We start from the raw sequence: 22,135 nt of genomic DNA, 5'->3' as shown, positions 1-22,135 counted from the left end.
CATCCGAGGGAAACTTGGACACGTTGCCATCTAAAACGTCCTTGTCTACCCTCCCGGAAGGAACATTTCCGGATCCACAACGGGATCTTTCACCCTTGTACGTGAAAGGCAATCTACTCTGGTAGAGGATTCTTCTAAGGATCAAGTGCCTTAACAGGTATCTGAGGGAAACATAGGTTTCATGCCATTGAAAGGCCTATTGTCTACCCTCCCAGAATCAAACTCTGGATCCTTTAAAGGATTTACTACTCTCTGAAAGTAGTAGGCAACTTGTGGACTATGACTTGGATTTATCCGATGAGTCTACGAGGACTGGGAATCACGAACTCCCATTGCACCACCAATGACCTTCCATGAGAAGGCTAAGGTGATCTTAATTGCAGGTACATCACACCATCTATGGAAGCTCAGGATTTGTGTGGAGTGAAACACTTACAGAACTTGTGAGTGACACCCTTACCCATAAACTGAGAGATATTTTGAGTGTCGAGTGATACACCTGCAGAATGTTTTAGTGAGACACCCACTGTTTACCACATTTAAACCGTATTATTCAAAATTGGTATCTAATATGTTTTATCTAAGTGGATGCTTACTATGGTTACTTTTCTACTGAATGCACCTTCTACGAAGCCCGGTCTTCTTCATAATGGATTCTGTCATTCAATGTCTTATCTAATCAGTTGGTATCATTATCGATAACAATTGAGGATTCCTCAACTAAGGGGGAGAAATATTGACAGAAATCTGAGGAACTCTGAGGGGGAGAATATTCAATGATCCATGATCTTAAGGGGAGAATGTTTTATGCCTCACTTAGGTGGAGAATAATCATGTTCTAATCTATCATCTAAGGAGGAACCTATGAGGTAGAAGATTAAGGGAGAATTACATGTTAGATCTTGGAAGGTGATTGCAAGGCCTTGGAGAGATTGAAAGGCATTTCAGAAGAAGTAGCTGTCTGAAGAAAAAAAGAGATCGGTACAATGTTATATGTATTACCAGAAACCATCTACTATGTACATTTTAATGTTTTATGTTTCTCTTATCAATTGGGATTGTTTCCTAAATGGTTGAGTTGGTATTAATGTTTATTGAGTCATAGAAAGTTGTTAGTTGAGTTATCCTCATCTGAATTTGTGTGTTAGTGTTTAACAAACAAATAGGGGGAGATTGAAAGGCCTTATTGCAAGGTATATGTCTAAGCCTATTTGTACAACCAGTGATAACTCAACTTGTATCTGATAACCTTTCTACTTGTAACTCAACTTGTAACTCAACCTGGATTAGTCTTTGATAAGTTATGTCAGTAGATAGTAGATAGTTTAGCTGGAATCAGATCTAGAAAGTAAAGTGGATACAAGAATCAGAATATCAGAAGAATTCCAAGATATCCGCTACAAGCCACTGGAAGAAGTTCATTTCATATGATCAAGCCTCAGTGTTAAATGAATTGTGTAGCAGTTCAAGGATTTCAGAAGGTACGAAGATTCAAGTATTTATATCATTAGAGATTCCATATGTGTACTGAAATGAAGTTGAACTAGAAGACAAAGATTCGAAGACCCGACCACGGCTCAAATGTTTGGTTGATGGAGAATATTCAATTTAGTTAGGCACAGATGAACCAGACAGTACATTCGTGTGTCATCTATTTATATTGAATATTTAACATCAAAGGAAGGTGGTTGTTCAAGCGAAAGATGATCAAGATGAAGGCTCAAGACATTTGCTTTCTGGAATATAGAGTTTTTAATTAATTCTTTATTAAATAATTAATCTCTATTAATTTATTTAGTTGTTAAATTAATTCAATTAGAATTAATTTGATAATTAAGTTTATTAATAAGTTAATTGATTTAGAATTAATTTACAAAAAGAAAGCAAAAGAAAGAAGGCTAAAAGGAAGGACAAGGAGACCGCCGCTCAGACCAGCTGCTGAAGAAGTGCTCAATATAATTATTCTTTTAATTAATTCACATCTCAAAATAATTATATAAGTTATGTAATTTATTTATTAAATTAATTCACACTCGAATTAATTTAATTTATGAATTTATATAATTAATATAATTAAGTGGATAATTATTGAATTAATTATATACAAGAAAATACATTTTATATGGTTTTTGAGCACGGTATGACAATCTAATTGATTGTCATACCGCACTATGTCTCCTGCCATAGTCAGGAGGCGTGACAAACCTTTGGTTTGTCATACCGAATGACTTAGGCATGACAACTGTTCATTGTCATACCGAAGTCACAAGGTATGACAATCCCTTGGTTTGTCATACCGTTTGTCATGCCACTCTACCTTAGCCACCAAGTATCAATTGTCATACCTTCCCACTGATTGTCATACCGTTTGTCATACGGTTGTCATACCTATTCTAAGAGAGCATGACAATGCTTGTAATTGTCATACCTTCCCTTGGTTTGTCATTCTGATTGTCATACCTTCCCTTGGTTTGTCATTCTGATTGTCATACCTTCTCTTAGATTGTCATACCTTCTCACTTGTGCCATGACAATGCTTCTAATTGTCATACCTTTTGTCATAGCACTTGTTTAGATTGTCATAAAGCTTCCTAGAGTTGTCATGCCTACCTTTGTCATACAAGTTCAAGGTGTTGCCTATAAATATGGCCTCACCTCCTTCATTTGTAAATGTTCATTGCCTTGTAAACTTTCAAGTTGTTTGTAACTTGCTATTCGTTAAATCCACAGTTTCCTGTGCTTTGATCATTCGGTTGTTTTAATCCCTAAATTAGAATACTTCTTGTCAAATTTATTCTAAAATATTTAGTGGACATTAAAACTGAACCTTAATTAATTTAATAACGACTTTCAAGTTTAAATAAGTTTTTACTTGAACCTTGTTTATTTAATTAATTAAAATCTGATTATCCTGTTTTATTCAAATCAGATTTATTCCGCGCGAATTTTGTGACGATTGTATTCAACCCCCCCTTCTACAATCGTATCGGGACCTAACAGGTTCCTTTTAACCCTTAATGTTTAATGCTCTTTTTAACCCTCACGTGTGAAATGTCAACTTTGTCCACCCCGTTATATACCAGTATACGCCATAATGGCTAAAAGGTACGACAAAGATACTTTGAGGGTCGAAAGGTACGTTTTTAAACTTCGAGGCCGCATCAGAACTTTCAGCCAAACTTCAAGGGCTAAAAGGTTATCAAGCTTATGATAAAAGAGTAGATATTAGCTCAACAAACAGTTTAATTATATTATAATTATAGTTATATAACAACATTTAAGAGAGGTTGTCTATAATAGTCGGTTAAATTGGCCGTAAAATAGTTGGTTAAATTAGAGTTGTCAAAAATTATTTAAAATTTGTTCAACCTCAAAAACATTTTGTTTCGATGGTCTCGATTATATTGACTGACTATAGCTTAAAAAAATATGTTATAATTATTTCAAATTATTATAAATTGAATATATCATTTGAATAGGGTAAATATTGACCCAACATTTGCTACATATATGTAGCCGTTCGATAAATATAATCATTCACAAGGAACTTGACTAAAATTATAGATACCGGTTGGATTGTGAGATTTTGAAAGATCATATATTTCTATTTCTCATATATCAATTCGTTTTTCAGTTAAGAATTTTAGATGGTTCGAATTATTGTAACGAGTAATTACTTAAGTTAACAGACTTTGCCAAACTTAATCACAAATGGTCGCGGGATTTTCAAATTTGTAATATAATAATTATATGTTTCAAAAACTAATTAGTCACTCTGCTTTTTTACCATCTACAATTAACTTTAATTGTTTTTCACGTTAAAAATGAAAATTTTCTCACTTGAACACATGAAACTATATGTTTTCCATGTATTAATTTACCCGAAGTGCATCTTATCATTTCAATAATGTGATATCTTGCATTTTATTTGTTCACGGTAACCACAATTTCTTTGCTTATTCTAAAGAAACTACAATTTTCTTTTGACAAATAAATAATTTTATTAAGACGAAACGTTTTACAAGACAGGTATTGAAATCCAGCCGGGACAAATTTCTGAATTGCCAATTACAATTTGATAGTAAACAAAAAACGAACTAAATAAATAGTCGTTTTGTTCGATCTTGACACATGAAATACTCAAATTCTTTAATTTAAAAGATATTACAATGATATTTTTCCTACATCAGTTATGAAACTAGTAGCATCGCAATTAACCTTCATATAAACATCATCTGTAACTCAATAACTATTAGTGAAATCAACTGTACCAAAAATTCCTAAAAATGTGGGCACACACTAACATCCCAAGAAATTAGATACGACTAACAATTTTGATAATAAAGTACTCAATAATCCAAATAGATCTTGAAAAACTGGTAAAACAAAAGAGGGGATGAAAGAGGAAATGCGTTAATTGGTGAGGGGATGAACATCCTGGAGGCGGAGAAGTGACGGTTGAAACTCTAATTACGGGAGTCGACTCTCAAAATAAGAGAGAAACTACATTTAAGTGCATTAAACTCACACTTAATTTAAGCTAAATAACTTGGTTTAAGCTAATTAATCTTCTTCATTATATACACTGGTCAGATCCATATCATGTGCAGCAGCATTCAGAGGCTCTCAAGTTCATCACATGAGGATTAAGATCAAGCATGTGAGACACAATTGACTGCGATCTAAACTCCAAAAAAAAAATAAAAAATTATCTTCTTTATTTTATTAATTCTTACCAGTAGCATATATAATATCAATCTATGTCTCAATTTCACAGAAATCTGTGTCTCAAATTCCAAAATATTCCTCATCTCACCTTACATATTTATCTGCAGTGTTTGGTAAATAAAGTAAATTATCTAACCCCATCTGTATCTGTATCCTAATTGGTGAGCATCCACAAAATGTACAGTACTAAATTATTACACATTAAATGCTAATCATGCAGCAGACATTGCTGCACATATACTGTTCTGGGCCATGCATGTAAAAGAATGGGTCTTACGTTACTGGGCATCCCACTACTCTCAATCATATTTCTCCAACATGGAGAGTCTTGCTACTTAATTTCATGTTCAATTTCATTTCACTGTCACTTTCATTATTCAATTTTGTGTTTTTCTTCAGGCAATGGAATCTTCTTGTGATGAGTGGGTGCTGGTTCAGAGTTTCTCCATCACTTCTTTTATCAGGCCTTGTTGAGAACTTCGAATGGCGTCTTAAGAATGTCGAAAATTTATCTGTTGGTTAACATGTTCGTGTACGGCGTCATGACTATTCACACGACATTTTAAGATTTTAGATGAACAACTAATATATAATGAGGTCCTCTCATCTCGATATTAAGCCTTGTTTGAGAATTAGCGGTTAGGGAATTGAATCAGATTTTTTGACTAGTCGGTTGAAATAGATGTTTTGACTAGCTGATTGAATTAACAGATTCTCGTAAAACTGTTTGGTAAATAGTTGATTGATTAGTTCTTTCTGACATAAATCAAAACCTACAACCTCCAATCTAGAAAGCTCCCCAAATTAGATTTTTGGATCTAAACCTATATTTCAATCCGCTAACTAACGAACACCAATATTAACAGATTCTAGCAGTTGAACCTCTAAAAACCTCTAGTTTCGCCCAAAATCTCTGACTTCCAAACATGACCAAAAGTTTTAGATGGACGGGTTCCGGGTCACTGATAGTGATACATTATAGATTGTGGTATCCTGCTTGCATGTACTACTAGTTCTGCACATACTGTCATTCACCTGGCATTGGACAATGAAAGGTTTTGCAAAATATGGATGAGCATATAGTTGAACAAACTCTGGAAATGGTTGGGTAAAGTGCACATCCAAAATAATATAGACATAATTAAATGATTACAGAAATGGGGCATAGATCTGAAAGTGGATAAGGAGAAGTTAGAAGAGAGGAGTGCAGATGGACTGAGAAACCAAGAAAAAAAAAGAAAGCACATGTGAGTAATGTCCCCTAGCCATGTGCATTTGTAATTTCTTTAAATTTTCTTCACCTTGGCCATCCCCTTAATTCAGCATCCCATGTTATTTATTTTCATTATATTTATGGGTAGTGTGAAGAGGGACATTCCTGGGGTTTGTGGCTACACTTTGTCCACTCAAAAGTTGTGCCCTTTTCTAATTCTTGGTTCATGAGAGCTGCTCTCCGAGTGCTGGCACACATCTTCATATTAATTGTTTTTCTTGTAGGATTATAATGAGGGCAGTGCTGTCCTGAGAATAATAAAAGTTTTGCTGCGAGAAATGTTATCAAGGCTCGGAGTGAGAACCAATTTTTGAACAAAGAGTATGTTGACATGTTCTATACATTACAATGTGCATGTCCTTTCACTATGTTGTTTCGCAACCACGCAGATAGAACATTTTCATAATTATTGTTTTGAGTAGGGTGCATATCAAGTTTTATTGAACAATGTCATAATTTTTATAACAAATTTTCTAACATGTGTTCATGAACACATACTAACAACCATTTTTAACCATTTTTTGATTAAGTAACAAGTTAACAACACATACTAACATTTGATTAAGTGTTAAATTTTTATTAAATCTAATTTCATTTATGTTGATGTTAGTACATACACAACAATCTCCATCAATCAAAATCTTTTATTAGTCCTTAACGTGTGATTATGCACACACAATAAAAAGGCACTTTTTATGAAAAGAATAGTTAGGTAACTCAAACGTGTTTCCAATTTTTATCTAATTAGTAATTTATGATCAGTTTCACTCAAAATAATAATAATAATGAGTTCCATGTATATATATAAATCATCTAATTAAAATTAGTCATCAATAAATGACAATTTTTCATTATTTCATCAATATAATTGAAGTCAATAACAGCTACTTCATCAAAAATTGGTTGAACAATAAACGATTGTTTTATAAATGAAGATTTATAATTTGTTGATTTGGTGGATTATTTTAACTATTTCTTTTATAAACATTGTATAGAAAATAGTAAAAATAGTTAATACTTGTGGGCTTATGGCCTAGTTTCATTATTACATTCTGTCGAAGGTAGGCCCATCTTCCTCAGCGCCCCAAAGGCCAAAGAGGCCCAGCTCACCATTTGAAAAGCAACCCAAAGGCCAAAGGCGGCCCACCATTTGAAAATGTCCCAACGTTACGAAAATGTCCCAACGTTACCATCGTAACGGTCGAGGACGGGGATCACGCTTCACTTAAACTCCATTATTCTCCTTCCGCATCGAACGGAACCGTTACAAACAAAAGTCCTCCTATAAATAGCTGGAAAATTATGAGTAAATTATTCACTTACACACATACACTTTCATACGCTTGCAGTTCTCTATTATCCACCCTAGAGCCACTAACTTATTCTCACGCCGGAGGTGAATCTGGGGGACAATCCTTCGCATTCTTTTCAGGTTGCTTACAGGCCTTCGGAACCGGCAGAACTTTGGTTCTAACACATTCCATATTTGAGGTTTCAGATACGATACTTAAGAATCACTTCCTGATTCAAAATAAGAAACTCTCCAAGAGATAATGTACACCTGATGCTAAGCAGGTGAATGTTCATCACAGGTTGATATTTGGATTATATCTCCAATCAAATTGTTGGAGCACAAAATTACAGGACAAAACCGTAGCAGTTGCAAGATTGTTGATTACATATAGTTGGCCTCGGCCCAATCGATGCTGAAAGACCATGGACTGCTTACAAGTCATCGGACACCTGAAAACGGGGATGAACATGCAACTGCTAGACACTGTTTACGACCAGTTAAATAACATCTAACCAAAAAATTCATCTGTGTTGCTTCCTATTGTCAGAGCTCAATATTGACCAACAGATATCAGTTGAAAAAAATTTAGCAAACAGACAGAATTTCTCTCAGGTTGGAATCTGCAAGAAACACAATTCCAAACCTCTGCAAATGCAAACATCAAGTATATATTATCCAGATATTTCTCCTTCCTCTAATTCCTCCACGTTCAGCTGGCCAGTACTTTCAACTAGAGCCAATTCCTGCTTAAACACCCCGTCAAGATCAAAAACTTCGTCAAGATTTGACTCTGAAATCAGATCTGAGTACGAATCTATTAAACCTTGCTCAAATTCAAAGTCCATATTTTCTAATAGATCTGCTACGGTAGAATTGACGCTAAAATCCAGCTGCCCCTCTTCAGTCTTGTCAGAGCGAATATCATTCTTTTCTATTTTTATCACTCGTTCACTTGGTGCACATGATACGCTGTCGAGCTTGTCTGTTACTTGTTCCTCAGTTCCAGTAGATTGATGGGAAGTGTTGTCAATTCCATCTTGCTTGGGATATTTCATTAGATCAAGAACCTTAGGATCCGCAGAATTTTCCTCAATGATTTCCTCCTCTCTAAAGGGCACTCCTTTTGGACTTCGTTCGTGGTTCTCTATTGGTTTCTTCAGATCCAGCTTCTGACGAATAGCAGCTTTGATAACTTCAAAATCATAATAATGAGAAGGGAGGAAAACATGGATAACAGGGTACTCGATAATAACTAAGTCTGCCAACTGCTCGCGTATTGATGCATCTATATCTAACTCGAGGAAAGGTGACTTTGGACCCTGCATACAAAAAAAATATTTACGACATTATGTAACTCCTGAGATTTTGATGAACACAATCATCAAGTCAAAAAGGCTTGACAGATACAAACAAACAGCTTGCTATTTCGTACGTTACTAAGTTTGTTTCGCAGGACAAACAGCTTGCTGATTTGGAATCAGTAGCCAAGCCATTTGATGTTCACAGTGACAGTTGGCAAACCACTTATGCTAATGGATTACACAACCAGCAAGCCAATGTGTCCGCCCAGAATCTGTGAAGATGAGGCTTAAGTGCTATTCTAAAGGAGATTTTTTTAAGGGGTTGCTTCTAGGACGTTTTGTAAGCTCTATTATGCATATAAAGTCTACGTTTAAGCTGAAGTCTTGGAATACCAGTCATATTTTGTAATTTATATATAATTTACCATTTATAAGTAATCTTAAACATCATTATCAATTAATCATTAACATCCTTCAACTTTAAGAATCATTAAGATCATTGTTCAGTTGTCCTGCTTATTAGTTATATTGTAGAGCATCATATCCTCCGATTCATAAAAGTAATTGTTGTACTTGTTGATTACGTTGTAGAACATAATTTTCGAGTTGTCAGATGTTTAGGCTTCTCGCTGGGGCGAGGATCGTGATTTCCGTAGTTGTCGCAAATAAATTTGTGCCCCAACCCCTCCCCATTCCCCTCGGGTAATTATTTTGCTCCCCATCCCCGCATTGTCGGGATATTTTACTTCCCTGTCCCGTTATTATATATACTAAATAATTTTGTAAAAAAAAATTAATATCTGAATTTTTATTTTTTTCCTATGTTAGATTGTTAATGTATATATAAAGAACATAAAATACAAAATTTAATAACTCTTTTCTAAAAAGGTTTGAATTTTACAATATAAAACTATTGCATTTATATAGTTGATATTTGGAATACAATTATAAATATTTTGAATTAAAATTAACTTTGGAAACATATCAGTGAATAACGAAGTATGAATGCATGCAATATAACGTACATCTTATCTAATCACTATATAATAACTTCTTATAAAATAACATTAATAAAAAGTAACTTAATACATTTAAATTTTAAAATATTTCATATAAATATTTAAATAAATATAAATTATTCGGTTGAGGCGGGGAATCCCCACGGGGTATGTATTAATACCATACCCACCACATAATTTAGCAGGGAAGATAATTACTCTACGTGACCACCCCATTCCCTATATTAGCTTATTAGCAGGGCAGAGCTGCCCTATGTGGGATGGATTAAGGGCAGGTTATCTGTTTATCCCGCCATCCTACAAATGTTTAAAGACATTTGTAGAAAAAAATTAAATTAGAACCATTTGGTTATGTTTTGTTCAATTTTGAAGAATGGGACTCCGAAACTCCAACTTAAATGTGGACTCCATATAACTTTTCTAATATATATATAATAAAATTCTATGGAGACCGCTTTTCCTCTAAGATAGGGTGCCAAAATCCAACACGACCTGAAACCCGACTCGAAAAAATACGACTTCGGGTTGAGAATTTAATATTTTCGGTCGGGTTCGGTTTACCCGAAAAACTCGAGTTGATCCAGTGTACCCAAACCCAACCCAATATATATATATATATATATATATATATATATATATATTATGTTAATTATATATATTCATATTACAAAATTACATAAATTTATGATATATACATATATTATTAAAAATATATTTATTCACATATAATCTCATTAAATTATTATTTATATATATTAATATATTATAATAAATATAATTTTTATAATCAAAATGATTAATTTTTAATAAATCTTAGGTCAAAACGGGTAATTTTCGGGTTAATCGGGTACTGAACAGTTCAGGTTAAAATTTTCAACCCGATTCTGGCTAGGGTCGGGTTGACCCAAAAAGTAGACTGGGTAAGACAACCTAACCCGAACCCAACTCATTACCCGAAATTGTCAGCCCTATTCGGAGACCATGCATGCAGTAAAATTATAACATTGCAAATCATATTCTATAAAAATAATTATTTAATGAAAAATCTTATATGTTTTGCAAATATATGTTTTGCAAGTTAACATTGCAAAACATAGGTTCTGAAAAACATGAATAGCTTGGAAAACGTACATTTTTTAGATTTTCAATAAAATAGCACTATTCATATAACATGCTTTGTAAAATAATACATTTCTCTAATGTTTTGGTTGCAGAACATGCATGGTCTCCGAAGTCCCTGATAAAAAACGGTCTCTACAGAACTTTACACTCTCTCTATATATATGTGTGTGTGCGTATGTATGTATCAATCATTCTTAAATATAAAAATTGTTCATGAACATCACGAAATAGCATATTTAAAACTAACTGTTATCATTTATACTCGAAACTAGACAGCTTGTGCCATCATATAAGTATAGTTGGTCGGTTCACACTGTTGTCAGTTTGACAAATCAGATTTAACTTAAGGTCTAATAGTAAGAAATTTGATACTCCCTCCATCCCACTCATTTCGTCCACAATCAGAAATCCACCTTTTTATTCACTCAAATTAAATAAGCTGCTACTTACCAAAAAGGTGTGTTGTTTTTCAAAAGTATTAACATAATTAACTGTACTTAATTTACCATATTTACTAAATGTGGACAATAGTTTTGGGACGTACAAAATAGGAAATAAGAAATATGTGGGTGAAACAGGAGTAAAATTCTAAAAATAACATGGGATTAGAAACCAAGACAAAATTAATGATACTTCAGTAATCTAAAAAACCCTGCAAACAATATCGACTGAATAGATATACCAATATCTATCATCAGTACCATTCGCCTGGATGACGGTATGACATATGTGCAAGCTGCATCTGTTTAAACCAAATGTACTTTCTTTTTCTAGAAATGTTGTTAGCCTAATCTAACAGTAACATAAAAGTTGATTCCAATTTTCAACACTGAATATCAATTCGCACCATACAGTTCATCATCTTATTATCCCAATGAACATATCCTTTTAGATCTAGACCGAATACATAAAACCATCACAACAGAATGTACAGGTAAAGCAATAGATTTAGCTAAAAAGCGACTGTGCAAAACACTTCCCCTTTTTCAATAAAGTGGATGTAATTGCTACTCTTGTGCCTACATAATAGGGTTAATTTTTTGACTTCTAAACACACATTTAAAATTATGTGAATTTGTTAAGATGTAACTTTTTCATCATCTTTCTTACAACTTAGTGTTTGAGTTGACTTTTGAATACTGAAACTGAAACATGACAATACAAAAAATTATGTTAAAAATGAGCTAAAAAAAACTCAAATATTCATACATTGTTAAAATAAAGGCACATAAATTCCAGTAAAGAAGCATAAGATACAGTAATTCTTGCAACCAATCATGTCCAGAGCCCAAATTATAAAAAAAGACAATAATGGCGATTTCATATTTAATTTATGGTAATTGCAGTTTCCATTTGAACAAAATTACAAGCAAGAATATTAAATTAAAAGAAAACAGATATAAAAAATATATGCAACTCGGAATACCTTGTGAAATTTCCGGATGAAAAATTTTAGAGACTGTAATGGTTCCTTACAGAATTGCTTCAACCCATGATTCCAAGGGCCAGGTTCAAGATGATTCATGATAACCGATGACAAGCTTTTATTCTCATCCACCCTGAAAAAAAAAACCTTTGCATGAAATTATAGTAGATTTTCAAGCTCATATTGGGGTAATGAAATTTAATGAAGTGCCAGTAATTGGGATTTTTACATGTTTTAGAAAGAAGAGATAACAAAATGGATGATCCATTACCAAAAGTCATGTAAAATGTAGTATTACAATTCAAAACTTAAAGGAAATAGACTAACACATACAACCATGCTCAAACAACACAAAGCGTACCTAGCGCAAGGTGGCTTGGACAATATATGTATATGTGTGTGTAGGCAAGTGCTGCTCAAATGAGAACCCCACACTTATGTGAGATATGAGATCTAATCTCAGCTATATATTCAATCTAATCTAACAGCCCCGCTAGGGGCATCACACACAAATACAATACACCCTCACACACATAACCCCACCTAATCCCTTATGTTTTTTATTTGATTTTTCCCGTCAATCAGCGAGTTTTTTTGAAATACGATTTTACTATATTTTTCTCCATTTCTCAATGATCAGTTTGCATACCATATGTGCTATGTTTCGACATAGTTCTCATTTTAAGGGTTCTCACTGGAGTAACACACTCTCTCTCTCTCTCACTCTCTCTCTCTCTCTCTCTCTCTCTGATACACACACACATACACACACACACACACATATATATATATAAATTAGTGTCAGATCTTATTTTCACTACAAATATACATATTAAATTTATGATATAATGGCAACATTATATCAATAAATGAGATACTCGAGATTAGTCTCAAGTTAATCTTTAAACAATTTATTTTTGATAAATGCGTCAATAATTAATTATATCATATCATGTCAGATTACACACATTCAAAAAGAAAATCACTTTTTTGATTAGTTTGCCTTTTGGACACATAATAAATATTCTGGAATGTAAGGTAGTAAAGCAAAAGCATTACAAGTTCTTTACATATCTTAATCCTTTCGCTTTTAAAATCAAATTATTTTCAAGATAAAATGAAAAAACAATATAATATCCGGAATAAGATGAGACCAGAAATAATGATCAACATTAAATTGTTCTGAATTTTCTAACCCAAGATTAAGGGAAGACTTTTAGTTTATATTCTCCTCATTTTAAGTGTGTTTCAATTTGTAAACCATCTCATTTCTGATAGAGCTAATAGAGTGTGTATATCTATAATTAAAATTATTTTATGATAAATGATTACACTATATATGTGTGTGTGGGTGGGTGTGTGTGTGTGTCTATATCATAGATACAAGGAACGCGGAACGTGTCCACGTACGGCGACCCAGTTCGTCCGTGCCCGATTCCGGTACAATCGCGACCGGAAACGCTTGGGTTCGCGACCTGAAACGCAGCCAGTGACGACCCAAAAATCGGCGTTATTTCACATTCATACTATACCGAAGTTATAATAAAGAAGAAAAGAAGGCCATGTGAAGAGACTTTTAACTTTTAATCATGTGAAGAAGAGGACGGAACCGTCGGAAAGAGAAAGATGGAGGAAGGAAAGATGAAGGAAAGATGAAGACAGAGAGGGTAGGGAAGATGATAAAGCGGCAAGTTGGGGGTATGAGATGCCTCGATATAAGGGCTTTTTTATGTTACTCTATTTATGGTTGTACTGGTTACCCATGTGATTGGGATTTTGGGAGTTGCAATTTAGGTGCTGATAAATTCAGCTTTTTATTTTGATTTTTATTTAATTTTGAAAAATTATAGTGAATTTTTTTTAATTCCTATCAAATATATATGAATTACAGGGATAATTGTGATTTTCATAAAACTTAAAATATCAAACATTAAAAATTATACTTGAAGTTTGATAGCAAGGGTAGCACTTAAAAAAAAAGTAACATTTCTCAAAAATAAATTTTGCATACTCATTAAATATAATTTTTGAGAAAATATTTAATTATTAAGATAACATATTAATTTTGTAAATATTTTCAAAATAAAATTGTATATTTGCAATTTTTTTCAAAAAACTAGAACATAAAATTTATTATAAAATATATGATAGGTCGTACCCACACGTTCCTTCGTACCTACACATTCCCTCGTACTCTTACGTCCCCTCGCACCGGAAACATTCATGCCAACGTTTTACGTATCCGTTTCCGTACCACGTTTCGCATCGCATCCCGTCCTATGTAACATTGGTCTATATATATGATATTTTATCTCTACTGTTTAAAATTGTGAAGAAAGAGCTAAGACGTGGCTATCAATTATAATAGAGATAACCAAAAGAGGCAAAAAATAGGATGAAATGCTAAAAGTGAGGAAACGAATAACTTCAAGGAAAAAGGCTTGAAAATTTTTATTTTTCAAATATATACACTTTTTGGAGAGATGGGCCATATGTTATGGTGGTACCTGATGCACAAGCCTCAATTGTGGGCGAACCAGGTTGCCCTGGTCAGCATAAGTTAATGACAATGAGTGAATGACATTCTCTTACTTTCTAAAAACACTGACTATATACTAGATATCACTTGAGAAAATAAAATAGAAATTCAGATGAAAAAGGACAAAGAGAGGGTAAGTACAAGTATGATTCTCTGTGCCTACCTGTGGTCATGTAGTACAACATCTGTAGAATGAAACCTCCATTCAATTGTCCATGAAATAACCTTTTTCCTGGTAACCCATTCAGAAACGAACCATTCTCATCAGATTTCAAGGACTCCATCCTCATATATGAAGTTGAGAGCCAAAAAAGCAGTGCCAAAGATGTTACAGCACAAAATACACAAAGTGTGGAGCATAGAAATAAAATAAACATAAATGTGGAAGGGTTACAATGCAATTCAGATATACAAAAATTATCATAAATGTTGGAAGAGTAGCCAGATGAGTAAGATGGTTAAATATCATTAAGTATCTTAGATTATTTTCTTATATCAGTTATACTGTTAAGTTTCCTCATATCATTAGCTATATACAATATAAGGCTCTACTGATTATGGTGCGGTTTGACATACCTTATTTTCCAGAAACAAGTCACTTACTTCTAAAAATCGTACATATATGTGTACTTTCTCAAAATAAGTAATTTATTTCTCCAAATAAGGAATATTAAGCACCTATTAAATACGTAGCACAAAAAAAATATAATGTAAATCGGTATTTATTTCCCGAGATAAGTCCTTACTCCTTAAACTAATAGGGGTCTTCTAGAAATTGACTGATTGAAGTAGTGGAATGCAATATATTGCTGGGCTACACATGATACTTGAGCCATTGCCTTGTATAAATTTGCACTAAATCAGAAAAAATAAATTATTTTTTACTCTGTAGCAAGGCTAATTTACCTCCAGTGAACAAAAATATCTTTTAGATAATTTACAATATCAAATAGATCCTAACTGGATGACACTCAAGTACCTTTTTCTTTTCATAAATTCCAATAATCACATAAAAACAAACCAAGCCCACATGTGCCCTTATGTTATGTTTCTTTGCAAAGTCTAATTATGGTTTGCACTCATTTTGTCCATGTTCAATCTTTTAAAACAATCTAATTTACTAGTTTTCATCACTATCTAGTTCCCCCGAGGTATCATTAGTCCCACAAAATTGAAGTGATCTGAAATTTAGACCATGTAATAACTCAAGCATGACGGATAATTGAAGATTTAGAGCTAACAGAACAATCGTCGGTGAAATATTAATCCCATAAACAAACATAGGCTTAGCATTGATTCAGGGTTCACACATTGACTAGATACCAATATGCGGGGGACCTGATTTCAACTCTTACAGAAAAAAGTCAACACATTGCACGATTAACAACTTAAACTAGACAGCATCCAAAAAGTAAGATTGAAGATTGTATCTTCCAAATAATTCATGCAAATATGGATGCCAATCTGAAAAAAAATTACCTTTGGTCATAAAAAGTTTGATTAGTTTGCCTCTTTGACATTCCAGTAGAAAGAAAGAGTATTTTGGTCCTCCGGCTTTCTGCAGCATTTCGAAGATTGAAAAGAGGAAATGGGAGTTTGTACTGATAATTTCCACAAAGCTTAGTTCTCTTTCTCTTAGCAGAGTCAGCGACTCTCTTCACATCCTCAAGCATATTATAGTCTAAAAAAGAGTAAATATTCACAACGTTATAATAACTAACATAAATTAGAGCTTACCTAATAACAATTATAGCCCCAGATAGAAGATATGTAAAGAAGAGATTAAAAAAATCAAATGGTATTTGAAACTGCTAAACACAAAGGGAATCTCAAGAGATTGGAAGTGACATATATCATCCATTCAGTTGGGTGTCAAAATAATAATAATAAAAAAACTCTAAAATTCCATCTAACAAAAACCATTTGCTGTGCATAACTTGTACATGTATCACAGTATCACTACCAACAGGCAAGGTCCATGGACTGGTAGGCACCTCTGAATAGTTACAATGATTTACAATGATATTTATAAGCCATAAAATCCAAGTCCTCAAATAAATATCTGTAATTCCTTAGATGCTACTAGTTCTAGCAATAATATCAGACACCATATAATTTATAAGATCCCTATAGTGTTTAGTTAAAGGGAACTAAAAAGAAAAAAGATGAATATGAAAAGTATTTAGAGAATGAGAACTGTTTAGAGATTCACGAGAAAAAGGAACTAATAAACTTTGCATTATCAGGCTCCATTAAAATAAGAACAACTTGAGGATATAGATGAAAAGTAGCTACCCTTGCAAACCTCTAAAATCAGAATCCATAGGGTCAGGAGAGGCCAACCCTTGTGGCCTGTATACATATAAAAAAATTGACATTGGGTACTACTTCAGCGAGGAATATATAAAACAATTTTATTAAATTGTTAGACAGCCCCTATATTTGTATGAAGTTTGTAAGTTGTAAATACCCATCTGCATATACTAGGATCTTAAGCATATGTAATTTTTACAGTCATGTAAGTTCAAAGAAAGTGACTTCCCCTAAAAGGCATCTCTGCACAAATTAAAGGCACTTTTCCGTTTCTCGCTGGCTTAAAAAAAATTAGTTCAGAATTTTTCAAATCTTGTCTGATTAGTAACAAATAACAGTAAATTAGTTCAAATTTTCACCCGACCCAATCAGAAATTCTCCTTCAATCAAAAAACAGCAGTCGAAATTATTGTAATTTCTTTTTTGTCATATAAGAACAGGTAGTGAGTGTTATTAATATCATCATAGAAAAATTTCAATCTAAAATACACAAGACCGTCAAAACCCCTTCTTGCTAATCACAAAATACCTATACAAATTAAACAGATTTTACATTTGCACATAAACTGCAACCAAAATATCAACTTATATTTTCGACTAAAACCCGAAAAAGATTCTAAATTTCTTCATAATCTTTAACAAATATACCAAATTTCATAAACACCCACCTTAATATTAAAAAAAGGCAATCAAACAAAATAAACACATACACATAAAGATTGCAAGGGAAGCACCTGAAATGAGAAGATTATCATCAAATTTGGACAAAGGAATGATCTGGGTCAGCTGCCTTTTGCCAGTACAACCAGTGGATAGCTTGTGAGCTTTAACACAAGGGAGACTACAAGAACGTATGGAGCAAGCTGGGCACTTGTATTTTGAAGGCTTTTTTTTACACCCTTCACAGATTGTATCTGTTTTTGCATTGGGGTGCGAGCTTTCTGTTGCACATGATGCTTCCGCCATTGTTGTAAGAGAGGGGGTTTTTCACAGCCAAACTGGCTCTGATTTTAAACTTTTGTATTTGTATATGAGACTGGATGTGCTGCGTATGTTAGCATATCAATTTTTAGGGCTACAGTGGTTTTCTGGATTTGGGCCAAAATAGCAATTCCGTCGGTGTTGCAAAAAAAGCCATCAAATAAAAGCTCATGTACTGTACATAAATACTATTTGTGTCACTTTGCTGACGACTTATTTTAATTTATTTTTTTGCCAAATATTTTAATTTTTTTAATATATTTTTTTATAATTTTTCTCAATATTAATGTTAAAAATATTTATATTCATTATTTTACAAAAAAGTAGAATTTTATATAATTGTTTGTCAGAAATAAGTACTTATCTCTGAAAAATAAGATTAGTCAAACAACTCATTATCACATAAACATAATGTCCTCCCGGGTAACTAAAATATTATTTTTTATTTTTGGACTCCAACGTCCCTTTCATTTTTTTATAGTTTTTTCTCAGACACGCATTTTAAGACCCTTATAACTTATTTTTAAGATTTTTTTTTGTGTATAGAAATTCAAACATCAAATTTTATTTAAAATTAAAAAAATTAAAAAAAAAGTTACGAAACTATATTTTCCGGTAGCATTAGAATGCGTGTCAAACGCTCGTCCCCCAAGGTAAACTACTTAGGGGGACATAGGAAGTATAATTTTTTCAAATTATTATAGATAATATATATTATTTTAATTGAAAATTTACATATTTTTCTTTATAATATGTTTTTAGCAAAAGATTTTAGCATGTTGGAGATACAAGAAATTTCTCAATATTTTTTTTGCAAAATTTCTATAATTCTTAGTTTTGATGTGTTAAACAAACTTAGTTAACAGATCCTCATTAAAAGAAATAGTATGGTCAATTAAAAATCTATATATACAATTATGATCGGTTAAAGAACTTGAATTTAATTTGAAATTATGGATTTGATGACATGCTTGGATATCTAAAAAAAATTGGATTTAAATTTCATTTGAAATCTATGAAATTTAAATATTAGTATCAAGTTAAGAATATGAAATGACATCTCAAATTATTGAAGAGTTTCAAGCATCAAACCTAGCAGGAAAATATGAAAAATAATTACAAAATCGAAACCCTTTTTAATATAAAAGCCGAGAAAGACACACTGGTTCATCCCTGCACTTATTTCGCATAGACAACAAAATGTCATCACCACACACAACGTTAGCCTCACTAACAACCCCGTTAAAAGAGATGCACTAACAACCCAGTTAAAGAGAGATTTACTACTTGTTCGGACGACTCATATTTGAGAATCCATCAATACCAAGATAAGGAAGCTCATAGACACGAATGTTGTGTTTGTGGATGATGAGGTAAGTGTGTTTAATTTGCAAGCACTATCACACCATGACCTTTTTTTACATTGGAACAAAACCTCGTGATTTATATATACAAATTTCACTATTTAAATAAATAAACAATCTTACAAGATTCCCACATATCATCCATCGTTTATAACAATCAGAAGAAAACAAACATCCCTGACTTAATTAAAGAAGCCTTACACCCCTTATGAATTTATAGTGTGATAGGGCCATTTTTGTAACTCCCGGGTGTCTCTTTGCTGTTCTTCTTCTCGTCATGTGGTGCACCTGCTAGGGTAGTGTTCCTGCAAAACAACGCTCGATCGGTGGTGTTGTCCGATTCGCGCCTCCGGCGTGACAATCAGTCTTGGTTTTCTAAGAGAAGAGAATCAGACTAGAGATTTAGGCTTACCAGATCACTCTCTTGCTTTTCCTATTTATACCTGCAAGGATGAACGCGGCTCCCGCAAGGCATCACGTGATCTCTGTCGTGTCACCCGGCTGGGAGGAGATGACGGGTTCGATGTCCGCTTCAAGGCCTGGGACAGCGGGTCGCCAGATGGGTGACAGAGTTGACGGGTTTAATCTGGTCTCCGGGGTGGATTATATGACATGATCGATCCCGTCCTGAGGCTAACGATTACATTCCGGGTAAAGGTGTCAACGGGGAAGTCAAGTCTTCAGTGTTGATTACCCGCTGTTTAGGAGGTCCCTTATCATTGCCCCCCTGCTTCTTCGTGTTGGCCTTCTGGTTAACGCGGGGAAGTATATATGTGAGGGGTGGACTAGCTCCGAGTTTTTCTGTTGAACTTCATTACATATTTTTCTTTTTTTATTGTGACCAACTCTTCACCGGCCTATTTAAGTGGGGGTCTCGTTCTTCACTTCTTACACTGCTTCATCTTTATAGCCTCTACGCTTGCCTTGTGATCAATAACATGAGTCACTCTTTCGACGAATGCGATGCCATCTTGGATATTGTCAACAGAGCATGGCGGGCATCCAAGGCCTGATGTCTGCAAGGTCACGGACAGCGGGTTGCAGAATGGGTGACGGAGTTGACGGGTACTGGTCTCCGGGGCGGACTGACTGATATTTAGGGAGGCCCCTGTCACTGCCCCCACTCCTTTAGCTTACTTTAGTGAGTTGTAGGAGCATAAGATATTGAGGTGAGTGTTTTAGAGGTTAAATATTTTATTTTATTTTTAGTCCTCATGAATATTGTCAACAGAGTATGTGTGATTCGACCACTTAATTTTCTTTATTCTGTGTAATTCTTACAATAGTGAAGCACAAATATTATGTTTATCCAGACTGGTCAGACTGGTGTGTATGTTGATGTTTAGTGACTCACGTTTGTTTAAATTAGACACTGATACTTGTTATAACATGCCCTTCCTTGTTGGCAGGCACGTGCACTCACACGCTATGATGGGCATGGTTCCTGTGATCCATTGTTTAGATGGCTATTAGCATATGTCTGTGATAACAGGTACTATCATTGCCCCCCTGCTTCTTTGAATTACTTTAGTGAGTTAGAGGAGTATAAGATTCTGAGGGAGTGCTTGGACGTTTTTACCATCTAGTCCTGTTTGAATGTTGGTGCCTTGGATCTGAATTTTGAGTACAAGATCCATAAACAATTTAAACTGGTGGAGGCGAGTACTACAACTTATGGATTGTGTTCTTTCTCCTGTCTCCTTTCTTATATGGTACATATTGTGAAATGTACATAATGTAAAAGTAAATGATATGCCATGTATATAAAGAGTATATTGTGATGTGGAGAAGGCGGGTACTATAATTTCCCCCCACTCCTTTAACTTACTTCAGTGAGTTGGAGGAGTATAATATACTGATGGAATGTTTTGATGTACTTGCCTTTTATTCATGTCTAGACTTTGGTGAGTGTTGGGTCCGGGTAACGGGGTGTATTCAGTTATATGACATGTTTGTGTATGGGGGTTGAGGATCCCATACTATCTAATAGTAGCGAGGTGTATTTCGTTGTGTGTTGTGCTGGGATTGAAGTTCCCCGTTATCAGATGCAACAAGATGTATTCCATCATGTGTTATGTTGTGTTGTGTCTTTAGAAGAATAGGTTTTGTCTCATTTGCATAAATGTTTTTGTTTGTTGTCATCACTTTCCATACCCTAGATTGTATTTGTCTTCCACTCGTGTAATTTTTTGCAATTACGTGTATTTAATAGGAATTATTTGTCTGTGTTATACCTTTGCCCCAGAGTTATTTGTCTATGTTATACCTTTGCCCCCAGTCATTGTTGACGGGTTGAGATCCGCCAACAATTACTTAAATCGTGTGAACTTATTTAATTTGGTGTCCCCCAGTGAATTGACGGATGCGATCCCGTTTTCTAATAAAATTGCGAATTGTTGTTTGCGCCAGCCTGTTTTGAGATAAAATAATAATTTGTTGTCTACGGTGATGAGCCCATTTTTTGTGATATAATTCAACTTTTTGTCTGCCGGTAGTCAGCCCATTTTGTGATAGAATACAACTTTTTGTCTGCGGGTAGTCAGCCCGTTTTGTGATAGAATACAACTTTTTGTCTGCGGGTAGTCGGCCCATTGTTGTGATAGAATTCAACTTTTTGTCTGCGGGTAGTCAGCCCATTGTGTGATAGAAGACAACTTTTGTCTGCGGGTAGTCAGCCCGTTGTTGTGATAGAATTCAACTTTTTGTCTGCGGGTAGTCAGCCCGTTGTTGTGATAGAATTCAACTTTTTGTCTGCGGGTAGTCAGCCCGTTTTGT

At 34.0% G+C, this 22,135-nt stretch overlaps 1 protein-coding gene across 2 annotated transcripts; it reads right to left on the bottom strand.

The window, feature by feature from the left end:
* Positions 1 to 7,265: 7,265 nt before the first annotated feature.
* On the bottom strand, positions 7,266 to 18,118 carry LOC108215524 (uncharacterized). 2 transcript variants are annotated; one of them, XM_017388001.2, is made up of 5 exons: positions 17,750 to 18,118; positions 16,182 to 16,383; positions 14,866 to 14,934; positions 12,164 to 12,296; positions 7,266 to 8,614 (listed from the first exon to the last, which is right to left on the bottom strand). In XM_017388001.2, exons 1-5 carry the CDS (start codon positions 17,979 to 17,981, stop codon positions 7,967 to 7,969), a joined length of 1,284 nt encoding a protein of 427 aa, XP_017243490.1. In that variant the 5' UTR covers positions 17,982 to 18,118; the 3' UTR covers positions 7,266 to 7,966. The 2 variants fall into 2 exon arrangements, with proteins under 2 accessions (XP_017243490.1, XP_063948349.1); XM_064092279.1 differs by lacking the exon at positions 14,866 to 14,934 and having other exon boundaries at positions 7,822 to 8,614.
* Positions 18,119 to 22,135: the final 4,017 nt, after the last annotated feature.

Source organism: Daucus carota, chromosome 4 (genome assembly GCF_001625215.2).
Source record: "Daucus carota subsp. sativus chromosome 4, DH1 v3.0, whole genome shotgun sequence".
Lineage (NCBI taxonomy): Eukaryota > Viridiplantae > Streptophyta > Magnoliopsida > Apiales > Apiaceae > Daucus > Daucus carota.
This window is presented reverse-complemented; position numbering and strand designations above follow the sequence as displayed.

Bases quoted from the DNA above. Each gene is read 5' to 3' on its own strand.
- LOC108215524 (XM_017388001.2), bottom strand. From the start codon at position 17,981: ATGGCGGAAGCATCATGTGCAACAGAAAGCTCGCACCCCAATGCAAAA. The intron at 16,384-17,749 runs GTGCTTCCCTTG...ACTCTTTTTTAG, and splicing joins TGATAATCTTCTCATTTCAG to ACTATAATATGCTTGAGGAT. The intron at 14,935-16,181 runs GTAATTTTTTTT...ATGGGTTACCAG, and splicing joins CAAACTTTTTATGACCAAAG to GAAAAAGGTTATTTCATGGA.